Source organism: Mustela nigripes, chromosome 6 (genome assembly GCF_022355385.1).
Source record: "Mustela nigripes isolate SB6536 chromosome 6, MUSNIG.SB6536, whole genome shotgun sequence".
Taxonomy (NCBI): Eukaryota; Metazoa; Chordata; class Mammalia; order Carnivora; family Mustelidae; genus Mustela; species Mustela nigripes.
The window spans coordinates 130,429,201-130,450,264 of record NC_081562.1 but is presented as its reverse complement, the minus strand read 5'-3'; the positions used below and the strand labels follow the sequence as shown (position 1 = coordinate 130,450,264).

Here is a 21,064-nt window from a genome sequence, read left to right as displayed (position 1 = left end):
TTGTTTTATAGATGCATTGTTCCATGTTTTATTTTTGTGTTTTAATGTTTTTTGGTATTCGTATGCTTTGCCTTCTTTGTCATGTTCTTTTGTGTAATTGCTGTAGGTTTTTTCCTTGTGGTTTTAATGATGTTTATATAAAACATCTTAGAATTAAAACCCTGTTTTAAGCTGATAACAACTTTATTTAATAGAATTCCTAAAATTGTCCCTTCTGCTTTTCCTCATATTTTAGGTAATTTCTGATAGTATTTACATATTTTTGTGTGTGTAACTAATAATTATTATAGTTATGGTATTTTTACTATAGTTATTTTAACTTTTAAACTGAAGTTTTCAGTGAATGATGCAACATCATCACCATATTACAGAATCTAACTTTGTCTATTTACCATTACTGGTGAGTTCTAGGCTTTCTTTTTATATTTTTATAAAGTTTATGTTCTTTTGCTGAGAGAATTCCCTTAGTCTTTCTTATAAGGCAGGTCTAGTGGTAATGAACTCTCTTATCTTTTCTTTGGAAAAGTCTTTATTTCTCCATTTCTACAGAACAGCTCTGCTCCTATAAAATTCTTGATCATTCTTCAATATTTTGAATATGTCATCCCATTTTGTCTTGGCCTAAAATATTTCTGTTGAGAAATCTGCTTATAGTCTTATGTAGGTTCCCATGTATGTAGCTTTTCTCTTTTAAAAATTCCTTTTTTGGGTTTGACAATTTAATTATAATGTGTCTTGATGTAGCCTTGTTTAAGTTCAGGCTATTTTAGGTCCTTTGGGTCTCATGGATCTGTATGTCCATCTCTCTTCCCAGGGTTGGGAAATTTTCAGCCACTATTTCTTTAAATTTACTTTTTCTTACTTTTTCATTATCTTCTTCTGGAATTCCCATTGAGTCCTGTGAGTCCCTTAAGATTTTTTCACTCTGTCATTTTGCTTTCTGACTGGATAATTTCCTATGTCTTTTTAGGTCACTAATTCTTTCCTCTGCATGGCTAAATTTGAATCTCTCTATTGAGTACTTCAGCTGAATTATTATTTTTTTTTCAACTCTAGGATTTCTCTTTATTTCTGCCTTCTTCTTTTCTTTTTTTTTTTTTTTTTTTTTTTTTTTTTTTTTTTTTTTTTTTTTGCTTGTGGCTATTTCTTTGTGAAACTTCTTGTTTTGTCCATGTATTATTTTCCCAATTTCATTTAATGGTCTATGTATTCTTGTAGTTCCCTTAATTTAAGATAACTAGTATAAATCTTACAGTTCATAGTTCTTCATTTTCTTAGGGTCAGTTTTTAGAACTTTTTATTAGTTTCCTTTGGTGATTTCACATTTACTTGTTTTTTTGTTATCCTTGATTACTTACATTGGTATCTGCACATTTGAATAACTGGGCTCTTCTAGAGTTTATAGATTTGCTTTGGCAGAGATAGATCTTCAACAGGCAGCTCAGTTTGGGTTTCTAGGGATGTGACTTTGGGCAGGTGGTGCCTGCTATTGTCTGTTTTTTCACAAGGCAACTTTCCCAGCTCTGAGATTGGATATGGGGGAGGAAGTGTGCCACTGGCTGAGAACAGTTGGATAGGACTACTGGCTTTGTTCTCTAGCACTTTGTATGTTGTCTTAACTCAACCTGACCTGTGTCCCACGTTCCCTGGCCAAATAGAGCCACTAGCTTTCTTCTGCTCACCATTGCATCTGCCTGTCTGTCTCTTGGCTACAGCATTGCTAGCTTTTTGTCCCTCCAGGTATTTTCACCAGCCCTTCTGGTCAAGATGGGGCTGGGAGATGGTATCTGCAGTGGTGGGGCTGTCTCAGTTCCCTTTTCTGAATGGGATAGGGAGGGGCTGCTCCAGGCTTCTCTGTTTTTCTGTCTTTCCAGTCAGTAAGGGTCAAGAACTACCCTCTGTTCTGGCTATGCATTAATCCCCCTGCTTAGGTGTAGCAGGCCATCCCTTTATACCTGGTACTGGCTTTGCTCTGGAAATAGTCAGCTCTGCCTTCCTGCTTATTGGCTTAAGCATTTCTGGTTACATAGCTTGGGTGTCCTTGCCAGCTCTTCTGGTCAAATGCGGCCTGGGAGCCATAATGGGTTTCAGCTCACTTGTCTGAATGGGATTGGGAGGAGCCCCTCCTGACCTTGCTCACATGTTCCTCAAACAAGTTTTCTTTTAGGAGAGGCTATGAAGAACCCTCATCACCTAAATTATCTAATCCGTTTTAGATGTGGTACATCTCCTGGCCATAATTCCTTCCCTCTGTTGACCTGTGAAATTAAAGATAGTGTGGGGTTTTTGGTTTTTTTTTTTTTTTTGAGATTTTTATTTATTCATTTGACAGAGCACACGCACAAGCAGGGGGAGTGGCAGGCACAGGGAGAGGGAGAAGCAGGCTCCTTGCTGAGCAGAGATCCCAGTGCAGGGCTGGATCCCAGGATCATGACATGAGCCAAAGGCAGAGGCTCAACTGACTGAGCCATCCTGGCACCCCAAACATAGAAGTTATCTGCCTCTAACATTCTTAACAGACAATCATAACACAGGCATCAGGATAACACCTGGCATTTTAGTTAAAAAGCAGAGGGAGAATGGAAGGTTTAAAAAAAAAAAAAAGTCACTGGTTCAAAGCAGTTTTGAAATTCATCTGGGAAAACTTCAGCTGGAGTTCTTTGATTGCAAACTCTGGATTCTTCTGCTCTCTGGACACTTGGTTCTACCTTCTGCGTCATTCTTCCTTTTGCATGAAATGTAACATGTGTTTTCTTAGCAACAACTGGAACCCCTGCACTAATGTATGACTGTCTTCCTGGTTTTAGCTACTTCCTGTTTGATTTTGTTTTAGATCTTTTCCTCTGTATCTGTTGTTCCAACACAATATCAGCATTACTGATTCCTACAGTCTGTTGATTTTACCAGTACTCCACTGCCCCTCATTCTTTTATGTACTCATTTCCCTTCTTACACAGTTTAAATTCCATGGCCTAATACAGGAATGACTGCCTTACACTGATCTTCAAATGCCTTGCTGTCCTTTCATAGTCACTAAAGCACTAACTGATTGATTGTGGCTCTCAGCCCCCTCAGCTCAGATGAACTGCACAGCCCCCTTAGCTGCACAGCTAAATGTGTCTGGGGGAAAAAACAAAGCAGTGTCGTCTGTCCTTACTGTACATTGATAATTGCTGCCCTGCTTTTGTTCTTAGCTTTCCAGGAATCACATTGTAATTCTCCACTCCATTTCCTCACCGACTAACCAGTGACTAGCATATTTTCCTCCTGTCTTCTCCAACATCCATGTTCTACATTTCTATCCCTAGCCTCAGCTAAGGATCTTCTATCAAAGGACTTTTATAAGCCCCAACACCCCTTCAGCCCACCTGTAACCTCTCTCTTTTCTCTTTTATCCTGGATAAACTGTCCATGCTCCTAACAATGGTCACCCCATTTCTCCCATTAAGTATAACCCATCTGCATGCCTGCTTGACATTGCTCCAGTGATTTTCCCTCTCTGCCATATCTTTTCTATTAGCATAAAACCATGTTTGTATTTCTCACATCTGAATTTTTTTTTCTCTTGATCCTACTTCTTCCTTAGCTATCACATCAGTTTTCCCCTTTCCTTTCCAAAGTATATATGTGTGTGTGTGTGTATGTATGTATGTATGTGTATATATATATATATATATATAATTAATTATATTTACTGCCTTTAGCTTTACTCTCCAGAATTTGTTTGATTCACTTTCATCAGGGCCTTGCTGTCACCATCAAGCAGAAAGTGTTCTCATTAAAGTCATCAATGATCTAGAGCCAGTGGACCTATCAACAGCATTTGACACCAATAGATTAATAGTCACTTGACTTGATCTCTATGAAACTGGGAGCCACTCTTGATCTTTCTCTTATTTTCATGTCTTAATCTTGCCACTTTGGTTATTTTCTGATTTATATTTCCAGCCTGGACTTTTCACCTGAACTATAGACTAATTAATATATCCAGCTCTCTATTACATGATCACTTGAATACCTAATAGGAATCTCAAATATAGCAAGTCCAAAACTGAGGTCCTGTTTCCTTCTTCTCCCCAAAACCCTGCTTATTCATAGTCTTCTTCATTTCATAAATGGTATTTGCATTGTTTCAAATGCTCAGGTCAAAGACTTGGAAATCCTGTTGTTTCATCTCTTTTTCTCATACTCCATAACTGATGTCACTTAATTCTGTTATGTCTGTCTTTAAAATATAACCAGAATGCCTCATTTTTGTCTCATTGTTACCACCCTGGTCTAGACCATTATCACTTCTTATCTGAAAAATTTTAAAATATTTTGTTTATTTATTTGACAGAGATCTCATTTGGGCAGAGAGAAAAGCAGAGAAAGAGAGGGTGGGAAGCAGGCTCTCTGCTGAGCAGAGAGCCCGATGTGGGGCTTGATCCCAGGATCCTGAGATCATGACCTGAGCCAAAGGCAGAGGCTTAACCCACTGAGCCACCCAGGTGCCCCTTCTTACCTGAATTTTTGAGGTATCCTTTTCTTTTCTTGCTGATGTCACCCACTTTTGCCTTCTTTGAGTACAGTAGCCATGGGGATGAGATTAAGTCAGAATTTGTCACTCTTCTCCTTAAAACATCCCAATGGTTTCCAGTATCACAAAGCCAAAAAAAAAAAATTAAAATGACCGCTCTAATTTCATCTGTTCCTCTCCCTCACTTACTCTTCTGGAGACATCATAGACTCTGATATTTCTGGAATATGAGAGGCATGCTCTTGCCTCAATGCTCCTTTCCTTTATCTTCCTCTGTGTTGAGTCATCTTTACCTGCATAGTCACATGCCTTGCTTCCTCACCTGCATCTCCCAGGAGTCTCTGGTTGCCAGCTTCTCTATGACACTTCCCTTGATCACCATCTATGAACACCCTTCTCTGTAATGCTCTATTTCTTTCTTTCTTTTTCTTCTTTGCCTTATTATCATCAAATGAATTATATATATTTTACTTTATTCTTTTGTTTTTTCACTTTTGTTGTTTCTCCCCTAATGTCCCTACCTTTCTCACTCACATTATTTTAACTCCATGAGGACAGAGATATTTTTTTCTGCTTTCTTTCTCCCATTTTACTTTACTATGTTCTTAGAAGACCCTGTGCCTGTGCCAAACATATAGCATGTACTCAGTACATGTTTGCCAAACGAATGAAGAGTGAATGAATGAGTATATGTTAGTTATTCTGTTGTCTTCATTGCCTGTTTGCTTATAAATTTCCCACACTAGATTCTAAGCTCATTATTGGTGATTTCTCTCTCTCTCTCTCTCTCTCTCTATATATATATATATATATATATATACACACACACACACAGTATTTAATTTACTGTGTGTTGAGAAATGTGAAAGGTCTGAAACTTTCCCCTACTTATAAGCTAACAAGTTAGCCTGCCATAATTTCATGGATGCTGGCAAAGTAGGTGAGGCTCCTGGCTCAGGACAAAAGGATGTATGATTATGGTGTAACACACAGCATAAGTGTCAAGATTGCCCTTGTTCCTCTTGCTCCCTGAGCCCCAGGATCAGCACAGAGAGGTCCAGGTGGATGTACACTTGAAATGGCTTTTGCATCAAAGCTAAGAAAACCCGAGTTTATGGAATCCAAATCTTGTATAGTGGGATTCAAGCATATGTGTCTGTCCTCTGAGGAAGACATTTTCCTTATTAAATCATACAAGGTAATAGCTTGCCCTCTGTTATAGGTGGAGTCACTACCTCTGTTTATCCTTAAAAGGATGCTCTGGAACAAAGGGGTGGTTAAGGGCTCAGCTTATAAGATATGCACAAACATGAGAGACCCATGGAGAATTGTGTCCCAACACTGTCTTTGTTGGTCAGATTACAGGAGACCCTTAAAACCATATGTAGACTAAGGTAATTAATCATTTTTATTTCAAATGCAATAATTTTGAATACCAGATGTTATTATTTATGCATTGGTGCTCCTTTAAAAGATTTCATTACTTCTATTTATTTATAAAGACATCTTTTTTGTTACATGGTACTTTTTTTTTAAAAGATTTTATTTATTTATTTGACAGAAAGATCACAAGTAGGCAGAGAGGCAGGCAGAGAGAGGGGGAAGCAGGCTCCCTCTGAGCAGAGAGTCTGATGCGGGGCTCGATCCCAGGACCCTGAGATCATGACCTGAGCCGAAGGCAGAGGCTTAACCCATTGAGCCACCCAGGCTCCCATACATGGTACTTTTATACATATTTCTTGACTACATTATATTTTAAATCACTAGCGAATATTAACTATTGATGAAGTCTATAGTTATTTTAACATTATTATAACTTTAAACATATAACCATTTGAACACATGAAAAAGCCTGAAAGATCATGTTCTAAAATAGTGAATATGGTATTAATGCATTTGAGGTTTATAATAATCTCTTTTTTTTTTTTAAGATTTTACTTATTTATTTGATGGACAGAGATCACAAGTAGGCAGAGAGGCAGGTAGAGAGAGAGGAGGAAGCAGGCTCCCCATGGAGCAGAGAGCCCGATGTGGGGCTCAGTCCCAGGACCCTGGGGTCATGACCCGAGCCAAAGGCAGAGATTTTTTAAACCACTGAGCCACCCAGGCACCCCTATCATAACCCCTTTTTAATCAAATAAAGTACAGCCTCAATGAACTTAAGACAGTGTACTAGAATACTCAGTTAACTTTTGTCCCCCGTCATGCAACTTTCAGGAGGGTCATGAAATCTAGCGAAAGAAAGAAACTTACGGAGAGGTAATGTAGTGGACTTCCAGTTATTATAAACATGCCTCTGAGATACTGCAGGTTCAGTTCCAGACCACTGGAGCAAAGCAAGTATTGCAATAAAGCAAATCAGTTGTTTGGTTTTCCAGTTCTGTTTTCACTATGCAGCAGTCTTTTAAGTGTGCAATGGCATTATGTCTAAAATAACAATGTACATACCTTAATTAAAAAATACTTTATTGCTAAAAAAAATGCCATCATCTAAGCTTTCAAGGAGCCATAATTGTTTTGCTGGTGGAAGTTCTTGCCTCTGTGTTGATGGCTGCTGACTGATCAGGATGATGTTTGCTGAAGATTGGGGTAGCTATGACAATTTGTTAAAATAAGACAACAATGCAGTTTGCCACATCAATTGGCTCTTCCTTTCACGAACAGTTCTCTGTAGCATGTGATGCTGCTTGATAGCATCTTACCCTCAGTATAACCTCTCTCAGAATCGGAGTCAGTCCTCTCAAACCCCGTTGCTGCTTGATCAACTAAGTTTGTATAGTATCCTGTGTCCTTTGTTGTCATTTCAACAACCTCCATAGATCCTTCCCCAGGAGTAGGAGTAGGTTATACGTCCAGGAAAACCACTTTGCACATCCATAACAAGCAAATCCTTACTTGTTCAAGTTTTTCTTTTTTTCACTTTTAAAACCATCATTTTGGGCATTAATACCTTTTTAAAAAAATATTTCAAGTTTTTATTTAAATTCTAATTAACATACAGTGCAACATTGGTTTCAAGAGTAGAATTCAGTGATTTATCATTTATGTGTAATACCCAGTGCTCATCTCAAGTGCCCCCCATCACCCATTTAGCCCATCCCCCGCCTACCTCCCCTCCAACCCTCAGTTTGCTCTCTGTAGTTAAGAGTCTCTTATGGTTTGCTTCCCTCTTTTTTCTCTCTTTCTTTTCCCCCTTAGCCTGTGTTCATCTGTTTTATTTCTGAAATTCCACATATGAGTGAAATCAGACGGTACTGGTCTCTCTCGAACTTCTTTCATCCAAGCTTTATTAGGAGATTGCAGCAATTCAGTCACATCTTCAGGCTCTCCCTCTAACTCTAGTTCTCTTGCTGTTTCCACCCCACCTGCAGTTACTTCCTCCACTGAAGTTTTGAGCCCCTCAAAGTCATCCCTGGGAGTTAGAATCAACTTCTTCCAAATTCCTGTTTATGTTGACATTTTGACTTCTTCTCATGAGTCCTGAATGTTCTTATTGGCATCTAGCATGGTCAGTCCTTTCTAGCAGGCTTTCAGTAGTCTTTGCCTAGATGCACCAGAGAGGAGTCACTGTCTTTGGCAGCTATAGCTTTATAAAATGCATTTCTGAAATAATAAACCTTGAAAGGTGCAATGACTCCTTGATCCGTGGGCTGCAGAATGGATGTTGTATTAGCAGGCATACAAACAACACTGATCCATTGTACCTCTCCATCAGAGATCTTGGGTGACCAGGTGCATTGTTACTGAGCAGCCATATTTTGAATCTTTTTTTTTTTTTCTTTCCCCTGAGCAGTAGGTTCAACAGTAGGTGTAAAATAGTCAGGAAACCATGTCATAAATAGATGAACAGTCATCTGGGCTTTGTAGTTGCATTTATAGAGCACAGATGGGAGATTTAGCATAATTCTTAAGGGCCCTAGGATTTTCAGAATGGTAAGTGAGTTTTGGCTTCAACTTAAGAGTCACCAGCTGTGTTAACCCCTCACAAGCCCCTAACAATAGCCCTTTGAAGCTTTGAAGCCAGGCATTGAGTTCTCTCTTGCTATGGTAGTCCTAGATGGCGTCTTCTTCCACTAGAAGGCTGTTTCATCTACATTGAAAATCCATTGTTCAGTGTGGCTGCTTTCAGTAATGACCTTAGTTAGCTAGATCTGCTGGAGATCTTGCTGAGCTTCCATATCAGCATGCGCTTCTTCACCTTAGACCTTCATGCTATAGAGATGACTTCTTTCCTTAAACCTCATGAACCAGCCTCTGCTAGTTTCAGACTTTTCTTCTGTAGCTTTGTCACCTTTCTCAGCCATCATGGAATTGAAGAGAGTCAGGACCTTGCTCTGGATGAGGCTTTGGCTTGGGGGAGTGTTGTGGCTGATTTGATCTTCTGTCCAGACCACTCTGACTTTCTCCATATCGACATTAAAGCTGCTTTATTTTCTTATCATTTGTTTGCTTAAAAGTGCTTAAAAGTCACTTTTAATTTCTTTCAAGAACTTTTCCTCTGCATTCACAGCTTGGCTAACTGTTTGCTAGGTTAAGAGACCTAGCTTTTGGCTTATCTCAGCTGTTGACATGTCTTCTTCCCTAAGCTTAATCATGTCTAATTTTTTATTTAAAGTGAGAGACATGTGACTCTTCCTTTCACTTGAAGAGTTAGAGGGTACTGTAGGGTTATTAATGGGCCTACTTTCAATGTTGTTGTATCTCGGGGAATAACAGAGGCCAGAGGAAAGGGAGAGAGACACTGGGGAGTGGCTGGTCAGTAGAGCAGTTAGAACACACACATTTATTAAGTTTGCCATTAAGTTTGAGTGGGCACTGTTGGTGGTGCTTCAAAACAATTACTGTGGTAACATCAAAGATAACCGATTATAGATCACCATAGCAAATATAATAATAAAAAGTTTGAAATACTGTGAGAATTACCAGAATGTGACCAGAATTACCAGAATGAGGTGAGCAAATGGAAAAAATGGAACCTGTAGACTTGTTAAGCGTAGGGTTGCCATAAGCCTTCAATTAGTTAAGAACAAAGACAAAAGTAATATTTGTGAAGTGCAGTAAGACAAGTTATGCCTTTATTATTATACAGTTTAAGGTCTACTTCTAGAGCATGCCCTGTAGTTATACATGTTTAGATTTTATATGATCTTGCATTAAAAACTCAAAGCACAGTGCTTGGCATGTAATAGTTCTAAAATTATGTTATCATTATTATTACTTTAACTACAAATGCAGTCTAATTTTTTAAGAGCACAGACTTTGACATCAGGTCTCGGTTGGAATTTTGTCAGTAATAATGACCCCCATAAATTATATGTTAATCCTCTTTCACCATTATCTTTCTCATCTCTAAAATGGGTGCAGAAATATGTTCTGTATTTAAGAGAATTAGAGACGATGTGACATATGCAATAAATGGATGTCTTTCACACAACAGTTATGTCTTTACTGGTTTAGATTTCTCTGTAAACTACAGTGTGCCCTTCAGATGGGCTTTAGGTTTCTAATTTTTACAATTACCACTTACACGTTTAGCCATTTTTCTTTTTTTTCCCCTGAGAATCTTTTGTTCACGTGGCTGAAACCAGAGTGGGTTTGGAGTTCAGCTACATGATGTGTAAGAACATATGTCCTCCTATAAAATTTTGTTTTCCTTTTCTTTCCTTTTTTTTTTTTAAAGATTTTATTTATTTATTTGAGAGGAAAGAGTGAGAAAGAACATGAGATGGGAGAGGTCAAAGGGAAAAGCAGTCTCCCTGTGGAGCTGGGAGCCTGATGTGGGACTCGAATCCAGAACTTGATCCTGGGACTCCAGGATCATGACCTGAGCCGAAGGCGGTTGCTTAACTGAACCACCCAGGCACCCTGTTTTACTTTTCTTTAAAGCACTTACCTTAACTGAGTAATTATTAATTAATTATTAAGGTGTTTTTTTTTTAATAGCAGTTTTAGAGTCACAGAAAAGTTGAGGAAAAAGTAGAGATTTTCCATCTACCTCCTCTACCCTCTCTCTCTCTCTCTCACACACAAACACACACACACACACACACAGCTTCTCCTACATCAGCATTTGGCAATATGGGAGGGTGAGGTGCGGTGGGGGGGGGGGGGTTTGTTACAACTGATGAATCTACACCGACACCCAGTTAATCACTCAGAGCCCATAATTTATATTAGGATTCACTCTTGGTGTTGTACATTCTGTGGGTTTGGAAGAATGTGTGGTACAATCTGTCAATATGGTGTCATGCAGAGTATTTTCATTGCCATAAAGATGCTCTGTGCTCCACTAGTCAGCCCTCCCCCCACCTCCAACTTCTGGCAGCCACTACTCCTTTTACTGTCTTCACGGTTTTGCTTTTTCTAGAATGTCATATAGTTGAAAGCCTACAGTATGGGCCTTTACATACTGGCTTCTTTCACTTTGTAATATGCATTTAAGTTTCCTCCATGTCTCTTCATGGCTTGATAGCTCATTTCTTTTTAATGCTGAGTGATATTCCACTGTTCCACTGTCTGGGCGTACCACCGTTTATTTAACCATTCACCTACTGAGGGACACTTCTGTCGCTTCCAAGTTTTGGCAATTAGGAATAAAGCTGCTAAAAAGGGAAAAAAAAAGCTGCTGTAAATATCCATATACAGGTTTTTGTGTGGATTAAATTTTTGAGTTTATTGGGTAGATACTAAGAAGCACTTTCCTATAAATTTTCAAGTCTTTGCATGGGACCCAAATTATCAGCTCGGACACTTTCTACCTTTCATGTTTATGGCTTACACATGATTTTCTGGAGGGATCATCTCAAACCATCAAAGAAGTTCTGACAGTGAATTTGATATAAGGCCATCTGATTCTGTATTTTTCCCCCTCACAAGGTTCCTTGGCTCCTACATAAATTTATCTTCTTCTGTCTCAGTGCAAAGCTCTCAGCATGACCGTGATAGTGTAAAAGGCTGGAGCTGTGTGTCAGTCCACCGAGCATCCCCGGCACCCTTTCCTCAGGGGTAGCTACTGAAATTATATTTATGCAACTAATAGAGGCAACAAGGGTCATTTTGCTGAACATTAATAAAAGCTGCTGTGGAGTCACTAGCTTTTAACCCATATCCATAGAAATAGGTAATTTTAAAAAATTTATATCAACAGACATTGTCTTATGAACTTAATAGCTCCTAGCACAAAGCTTGGTACAAGATAAACCCTGTAATAGTGGTAACTGATTGTTCTTGCAAATTATGAGGATAACTGAGATGATGATATGATGATAACTGAGAAAGTTGATCGTGAGGCTCCAGAAAAGTGAACAATTTTTGAACCTCAATTATCAAAATGTACCAGGATATTGTATTTTAAGTAAGGAAAAGACATGCGTAATTTTCAACAACTGTTCTAATGAAGTATGTACTTGGTAAACAGCTAATCAGATTAATTTCAGGTGACCTTACTACATCTCTGATCATCTTAGGTGAATTTTAAAGTGTGTATAGAAATCTAAATATTTAGGAACAAAGTAGATGAGACAGGTGTATTTGAAGTTTAACAACATAACCATCTGTTAAAGATTGATTTTTTTTTTTTGATGGGCTTTATCTAGAGAACTAGTAAATTGCCATAATGGTTCCTGAAACTTTACTACCATTAGAATATTCATTTATTTCTACATCAGTACCTTCCTGGACAGTAGACAATAGAGGATAAGGTTCCCTTTCCAGGTAGCTATGTGGGATAACTCTTCCAGAGCAGCAATAGCTCCTTTCCTTTCCTTTGCATAAAACAACTCCTGGATCCTCTTCTTCTTCTTCTTCTTCTTTTTTTTTTTAATTTTTGGATTGTCTGAAATAGCAATAAAAAGCTATATATATATATATATATATATATATATATATATATATATATATATATCAAAAAAAAATTGCTTTCCCAGGAATTGAAATGGCACCTACATATTTTGAAACCCCTAAAATCTGGATAATTTATATATTATATATTTATAAACAGAGATGGCCTTTGAAAATATAGTCTTAAATATTCTGAGCATTTATCCCTAACTTATCATAATTATCATTATTATTTTTCACCTTTGAGCAGCATTTAATTGTCTCTCCACAAATTTGTAAACTTTACTTGAGAAATCTTCATTCTAAGTATAATTTGTTGATCTTTCTGATTTCTAATAAAATATAGTTATTCCCTGCTTATTAAAGTTGATGCAACATTTTATTATTTGTGTCCTTTCTCAAGATTTATTTTTTTAAATAAAAAAATTTAAAAATTTTTAGAGATTTATTTATTTTAGAGAGGGTGGGGGGAGAAGCACAGAGAGAGAGTCTCTAGCAGGCTCCCTGATGAGCACTGAGCTTGATGGGAGGGCTTGGTCCCACAACCCTGAGATCATGACCTGAGCCAAATCAAGAGTCAGATGCTTAGATGACTGAGCCACCCAGGTGCCCCAAAGTTGCTGCAACATTTTAAAAGTATTGTACATTCTCATTGATTTTTGGTCTCATTTTCAAGTTACTCTGCCAGTAACTTGATAGAAAGCAAGCATATTTTTGAAATCAGATATTTTATAGAAACTTAAAATATAATACTTATAATATTTATAAATATTTAAAAAAATTGTATTTATAATATTACAGCTCACTTCACCTTCCTCCCTCTGTAGGTAAAGCATTTTCAAAATTGAAAATGATTTATCATTAGGTTCAGTGAGTGATTTATTGTATACTTTTGTTCCCTAAGCTTAGTGCTTTCTTCCTAAGTCTTTTTATAAGGGAACATCTATGCAAATTACTACTGTATCCTTGGATATAAATAACCAGTGACCAAGGATTCCAGTGCAACAATCATCTGTAGGAGCAAACCTCATTTTGTGTTGTGATATATAGTAACACTGAATGTCCACACTGAACAAACTCAAATTGTGCATTTTGGGTTTATCTTTCTTCCAGAATCATAGCAATTAACAGTTATTGTCAATAGTAGCAGAAAGAATATTAGATTTGGGGTGAAAATCTTTGGATTTCAATCCATTTGTACAGTTTCCTAACTCTCTGACCTTGGTTAGATCAGTAACTTCCCTGAGCTTTCCTTTCTTCATCTGTAAAGCGGTTATAATAATAACACTTTCTTCATTGGGCTGTTGTGAAAGTTGGATCTATATAAAGCATTTAGTACAGGGTCTTTGACATAGGTACTTATTAAACATTAACTATAATTCAACACTATTATTATAACTTCCCAGTCCTGCCTTTTCTCTTCCTCTTTTCTTATGGCTTTTTGGAAATTAACTGGTGAATTCTGAAAAGTGGGTCAAATTATTCTTCTCTACACAAATTACACAGTGCTTCAGGAAATATTAAGCTTTACAAAATTGCTGATGAATGTTATATTAAATTTAATCTGGATTTTTCAAATATTGATATTTTGGGGAAGTAGCTACTTACCATATTTTAATGTAAAATAATCTGTAGGAATAACTAATTCTTCCAGATGATGTCATAGCAGCAGAGAAATAACACGAGTATCAGAATAAATTAGGTAGAATTTAGCAATTCTATAACCAAAATGGCTATTAATACTCTTTCTTTGAAAAAATATTTGGTAAAAATTTAATTTCTTGAATTGATAATTCTGCCTTATCAATTTCCAGTATGAAAAGCACAACTCTTTTTTTTTTTTTTTTTAAAGAACTGATAGGATCCTTTTTTCCCTCCAAGATGTCTTTTAATGTACTTAGAGAGGTTTAACAAAGTGATAGTTGTACCCTTTCTAAAGTTTGTGAACACTTCGGAGAGTCACCTTAGGAGTCACATTTTGTTTTTTCAGGTTCCAGATGCGACTTTGAAGCAAACAGCTGTGGTTGGTTTGAAGCAATTAGTGGGGACAATTTTGACTGGGTATGGAACTCTAGAAGTAACCTTTCCACTGAATTTGAGCAACAGGCCCCACTTTGGGATCATACTCACAGCACAGCTCAAGGTAAGAAACAAGGAGAGGCTGGCTGTCACTCCTCTTCACCCTCGGTCAGGTCTGTTCAGAGAAAGAGAAGCATTTGAAGTTCTATGCAACAAATAGTGTGACAGCTCAGTTATGCTTATGTTTGTTATTATGAAGTGACTCCTTTATGGGTGGTGGGGAGAGATAGAGATATATAGACATAATTTTGGCTGAATTCAATGAAATCATTAACTTTTTGCTTCATTTTAACCTAGAGGGGGATACGAGTTTAGTTCCTGCAAGAGCAAATTTGACTAACAATCACTTTTATTGATTTTTAATGGTTTAGTCTTAATTTTAATCAGACACAGAGTTTAGGATGGGGTTAAGGGGCAGGTGTGTCAGCTCAGTCTGCTAACTTAAAATTTGTATTTGTGTCCCAATAGGGCATTTTATGTTCATTCTGAAGAAAAGCAGAAGCTTGTCACAAGTTGCCAAACTCCAGAGCCCAACCTTTAGCCAGGCGGGACCTGGATGCACGCTTTCCTTCTGGTAAATTCTAGAAACTGTGGTCAGCTACCCTTACAGCCCTGTGGTTGCAGGCACACTCCTGCACTTATCAGACTTTATGATTTGCCCCTGGTTTTGCTTTAAAAATAGGTATTGTGTTAGATTTACACAGTTAGAATTTTTCTTAGGAATACATTGTCAGCATTTGTTGTGTTCTTTCTTTGGAGGAAAGGGACTCTTTCCCTCCTACAGTGGATTATAATTTAATTAACTCTGCCTCCCCTAGTCTGAACTGAACTCCTTGAGAAAGGCTCCCCGGGTCCTGCGAGCCAGAGTGTGCCCCTCAGCAGATAAGCTCTCGCGTATGAGCAGCCGCAATTACTGCAGGAAAGAAAGGCATCCGTTGTGTTAGCTAATTATTAATTGGCTGTTGATCAAGCGGAAGAGCCCGTAAGTTAAAAGTTTAGTCTGTGCCATAAATCATTTCCATTCCTTGTGTTGCCTCTTTTTTCAGGTTTTATAACTACGGTCTGTCAGTGGGGGCCGCTGAGCTCCAGCTACACGTGGAAAATTCCAGTGACCCCACTGTACTCTGGAGAGTTTTATATAACCAGGGCAACCAGTGGTCACAGGCGACTGTTCAGCTTGGACGCCTCACTCAGCCCTTCCATTTGTCGCTAGATAAAGTCAGTCTTGGCATTTATGATGGAGTCTCCGCAATTGATGACATCAGATTTGAAAATTGTACTCTTCCGCTTCCTGCGGACAGCTGTGAAGAGCCAGATTTCTTCTGGTGTCGACGCAGCAAAGCTTGTGTAGAGAAGCTTCTGTTATGTGATCTGGTGGATGATTGCGGTGATCACACTGATGAAGATGACTGTGGTAATTACTTTATTATTTTTCTTTCTCTCTCTCTCTTTTTTTTTTTTTTTGGTCCTTCTTATTTTGATAGTGGGGATCTTGATTAGTTCAGTGTTTTCTAGCCTGTTGAGGCAAAGACATGAAGCATTGTTCCAAAGTTGATGACTACGATGAGTGATGAATTAGTTGAGCTACCAATATTTGTTATGGTGACTGAGGAACTAGTTACTCGAGATACAATGTTGAACACAACTACTGAGTCTGAGATCTCAGGAAGCTTACAGTCTAATCGAGGAGATGGATGTTATTTGAATATTTAAAAAAGAAATACAATCTGGCAGCTTTGATGGGAGATACAGAGAGGGAAGCTGTGACTTTTTATAGTGGTATTGAACTTCCTAGAGGTGACAACTTCGCTGAGCTCTGAAAAGTAAGAAGTCAGAGTGTCTGTGCAAAAGCCCTCATAAGTGACTGCATGGCGGACGGAGGCCAGCCAGTGTGGCTGGAGGGGGCATGTGAAGGGGATGGGGGCTGCAGCACGAGGACAGGAATGTGGGGGAGGCCAGATCTGCAGATCTTCATTGTCCATATTAGGGAGGTTTTTCTTCATCTGAAGGTTTTTAATAAGGAAGGTAATATAAAAAATTGGTATATTAAAGCATGTCACTGTGGCTACAGTGTGATGAGTGGGCTGGAGGAGAGTGGGTTCAGAAGACCCATCGGTAGGCTGTTGCGGTGGTCCCTGAGGACGGGTTGGCATCCCAGCTGGAGTGATGGAGATGGAGGGATTGCTATTTGGGGAAATGTTTGGAAGGAACATTTGATGATGTTTTGGCTACAGGGAGCAGAGATAGATAAGCTGATAGATAGGTTGTCAAAGATAAGTCTTGAGTTTCTGGTTTAAATTACCACAAAGCTTATGGTATCTGATGATAACATGTGTTCTACAGTTTTATGAACCTAGATCCAGAGAGTGCCCACTGCACGTACTCCTGAAAATGAATCAAAAGCTTATAGCTGTTTTTTTTTTCAATTACAAAAATCATTCAGAAAAAGAGTTTGCATCTTCCCTTGTTTGGAAATAGCAACAATTCTTAAAATTCAAGCTATATGCTTATTACATTGAGAGGCTAATTATAAATCAGAGAGAAGCCATAAAATGCTTGGTACATCATAGGAAACCCTGCATTAAGAAATTTCCATATAAAGTATTGTAGAGAGTCCTGCATATATGTGGTCTTTGATACAGTCAGGTGGATTGAAGTCAGAATTACCATGTGTCTCATTACACAACTAATACTTGAGTGGATAGAAATAAAGTTGATAGTTTAGACAATGGCTAACACAAGAAATGTTACTTATCCTCAAGGTAATTTATTTGTTCAGATTTAGAAAGCTTTTTCATCTTTTTGAAGCTCTCTGAATCCCCCTCCTCAAAAAAAAAATTGGTATGTTGCTAAAAATAAGCAAATTATCCTTCAAACCACTCAGGGCTAACTTAGAATGGAATTACTGGCAGTACAAATGTAATATCAGAATCTTCTTGTGACTAAATATTAATGAAAGAGAATAGGAGTGGCATTAGATGGTGAGTTTCTCTCACAGCTGTCCATATAGACATATTATTGGTTGGAATAGAACCATTAGACATCCAGAAATCGCTGTCATGTTTCCTAAAGTTGCCCATGTTTAGAGACAGGGTCTTTTATTTAAAGGTGGAGTTGCACACATTCCCTACAGATCGCACATACAGTCCATAGGAAGACAGGCAATATCAAAATCTGTTGGCTTGAGTGCCAGTTTTATATGTCAAAAAACTTAGCAGTTTGACATTCTCCTTCTGCTCCACAACCAAAGACTGACACCTGGGGAGTACAGCGCAGGTCCCCAGTTCACGTCACAGCTGGGCTTGATGAGTCACAAGTGAGGAAATATCAAATGAAAGCTCATCTTTCATTTGACATTTACTCACTGGGTTCCCTTCATTAGGTCTAAGCTCCCGTTCTGTGGTTTGCAGAGACAGATGATCTATTCTTGCCTGGCTGCATTTATCCGCATATGCCTGTATTTACTGTTTCAGAATATTTATTCCCCTTTGGCAAAAAGTGCATTTACTAAGATGAATAGTTAAAGGACAGCTGACATTTATTTAAAAAAAAAAAAAACCAACTTATGTAAATGAAGCCAAAAGGTAGAACTCCTCGTTAATTCTAAATCCTGTTCTTTCTGCCCAAATAACGCTAAATGTATATTCTCTGGCATTTATTCTACACAAATCCTGGGTGTCAACAAAAATGCTCACATCCCCCAAAATGAATACATTCCTATATTATGCTAGAAATTACAGTAGATTGGCTAGTTGACAAGGGACAAGTCAATTCTTCGTAAGTGCTTTCAATTCTTCTAGAGACTGAGGGGAGTTTAAAGTTTAAAAGCTCCAGCTCAAAGGAGCCGCAGTGGTGGGAAGGAAAGACTGCCTCCCAGGGGACACAGCACAACAGGAAGGAGAGAGGCGTGAGGTGTTTAAGCATGTGGGAAAGATGGTATATGAGAAATGAAAGGATAGTTAGGGATGAACAGGAAGTTAATTTCATTTGGGAAAGGGGAAGATTGAAAGAAGAGTTTAGATTTAAGTTTAGATCAAGTGAGTATATGTTATAGGAATTTGAATAGAGGAGGAAAATGATAAATTGCCATGGAAGGTGAATGAATGGTCGTTCTGGCACTGGGGCCAGGAGACATTTGGAACTGGGCCAAGATGGAACCAGAGGGAGGAGTTTTTCAACATGAGGTCTGGAAAACATTGACTTCAGAATCCTTTTGGGTACTTGTTAAAAATATGGATTCCTGGGCTTCACCCCATATCTGACAAGCTAGTACTTGTATGGGGCTTCACCATGGAATGGGCGATTCTACCATGCTTCAGGTGATTCAGGAAGACTGAGCCCTATTAAAATATGACTGTTCTCAGCTCTGCATGTTCGACTCACCAAGGGAGATGATGAAGTATCCTGATATTTGGTGCACGATTTGCACCAGTTACATCAACATCTCTGGGGGCTTCCGGGTGGCTCAGTCGGTTGAGTGTCCAGGTCTTGATTTCGGCTCAGGTCATGATCTCCTGCTTTGGATTTCATGCTTAGCGGGGAGTCTGCTTGACAGTCTCTTTTCCTCTGCTGCCCCCTCCTTCCCACACACTCTCTCTCTCTCTCAAATAAATCTTTTTTTAAAAAATTAACATCTCTGGAGATGAATTCTGGACCTTGGTGTTTTTTGTTTTGTTTTGATATTTAATGTTCGCTGGTGTTGGGACATTCGGCCGAGGTTGCAATCAGCTGAGCCAGGAATTGGGCGCCTGGAGCTAGCCGTGGTGTCATGATCATTTGCATGGAGTCACAGTGCTAGAAATGATGAAGGGCTAGGCGTGAAAGGCATTTGGAAGATGATGGCTAAAGTAATGCTGCCTTCAGTCTATAAAATATTATTGTGTGGGACGCCTGGGTGGCTCAGTTGGTTGGACGACTGCCTTCGGCTCAGGTCATGATCCTGGATTCCTGGGATCGAGTCCCGCATCGGGATCCCAGCTCCATGGGGAGTCTGCTTCTCTCTCTGACCTTCTCCTCACTCATGCTCTCTCTCACTGTCTCTCTCTCAAATAGATAAATAAAATATTTAAAAAAAAATATTATTGTGTGATGTAAATCTAGGATTTATTCACCTTTTAGAAACTTTAATGTTGCATTTAAAAAACAATTAAAATGGTTAACCATGTCAGGAGCAAAATATCAAAGAGTTTTCTTAATTGTAGTTATTTTTGTCCTAAATTATTCATTCATTCATTCATTCATTCATTCATTTATTTTCTATATTTAATGCAATTTCAGTACCTGAACTCCAGTGTAACTTTGAAAATGGAATTTGTAACTGGGAACAAGATACAGAAGATGACTTTGATTGGACCAGGAAGCGCGGTCCAACTTCAACACTTAATACAGGGCCCATGAAGGATAACACTTTGGGCACAGCTAAAGGACACTATCTCTACATAGAATCTTCGGAGCCACAGGTTTTCCAAAACAGAGCTGTTTTGCTCAGCCCTGTCCTCAATGCCACCAGTACAGAGGGCTGTACCTTCCGCTTCTATTACCACATGTTTGGAAAGCACATTTATAGGCTGGCCATCTACCAGCGAGTCTGGAGTAACACAAGAGGACAGCTGCTGTGGCAGATATTTGGGAATCAAGGCAACAGATGGATAAGGAAACACCTCAGTGTTTCCAGCAGGCAGCCTTTTCAGGTATGGATAATGGATTTCATTATGTGTGTTTAAAATGCATCAGAATGTCTAAGGAATATGAAAGATTCCTCTAACCTTGAATTAAAAGCAAGTGGAATTTGATCAAAGTTACTTCGAAATACATTTATCATTCAATTAAGGGTGTACCAGAGCTTGTTAAGTTGTTTTCCTCCTCGACTACCCCCAATAATGTGTGATTAAAATTTCTAAAGGTGGACACATGGTATTGGCAACAGCTGCAGGTCCCTCTGACTTGAAGTCATTTTTCTACTGAAATAAAAAATCTGGAGGGAAAAAGAGTTCTGCACAATTTCTGGTGTTCTGCCAAATGTTTAGATTCTAAGATCTGTTATTTTGAATATTTCATTTGACTTCTCCACATTTTGTAGGTAAGTAACAAAAATTCGAGAGGAGTGCGTGCTTTGTTGGAGAATCACACAGCTACTCTGGGACCAAGCCAGAGGTCAGTCTAGCTAGGTCTCCCCACTCCTGGTGGAGTAGTCTTTACTTCTTTACTCTTGAGTCTCGGACCTTCTCCTAAAAGGAAAACTTAGAATTGCAAGTTTAAATGCTTATGTGACTTTTGTAGTTTGGTGAAGGAGTTTTCCATCTATTATCTCTTTGATTCCCTCAGCAATTCCCTCAAGTGGGTAAGTCTGGCTTCCTTTTTGTCAGTTTTACAGATAGGAATAAAAAAAAAAAAGCCAGTGAGGTGGTTATTTATATCTGGCCAAAGAGATGGTGAACAGCAGAATGGGGACTTGAACTGGAAGCTGAGCTTTCCGATTAATTCTCATTCATTCCCTTCCTTATATATCATGTAGCTTGTCACATGTAGGAGGGTTGAATATTTGTTCTTTTCATCTTTGCACAAATAGATCTACATATAATATATGGAGAGAGACTTCTTACCTCTCGTGGCTAAACATTTTTTTTT

General features: G+C 38.5%; 1 protein-coding gene across 1 annotated transcript in view; it reads left to right on the top strand.

Moving 5' to 3' along the window:
* The window catches only part of MALRD1 (MAM and LDL receptor class A domain containing 1), a 751,478-nt gene that overhangs the window by 140,717 nt on the left and 589,697 nt on the right, over nucleotides 1–21,064 (top strand). The window contains 4 exon segments of the mRNA XM_059404562.1: nucleotides 14,349–14,501; nucleotides 14,906–15,011; nucleotides 15,484–15,851; nucleotides 19,715–20,127. Of these exon segments, the coding sequence (XP_059260545.1) occupies nucleotides 14,349–14,501; nucleotides 14,906–15,011; nucleotides 15,484–15,851; nucleotides 19,715–20,127 (1,040 nt within the window).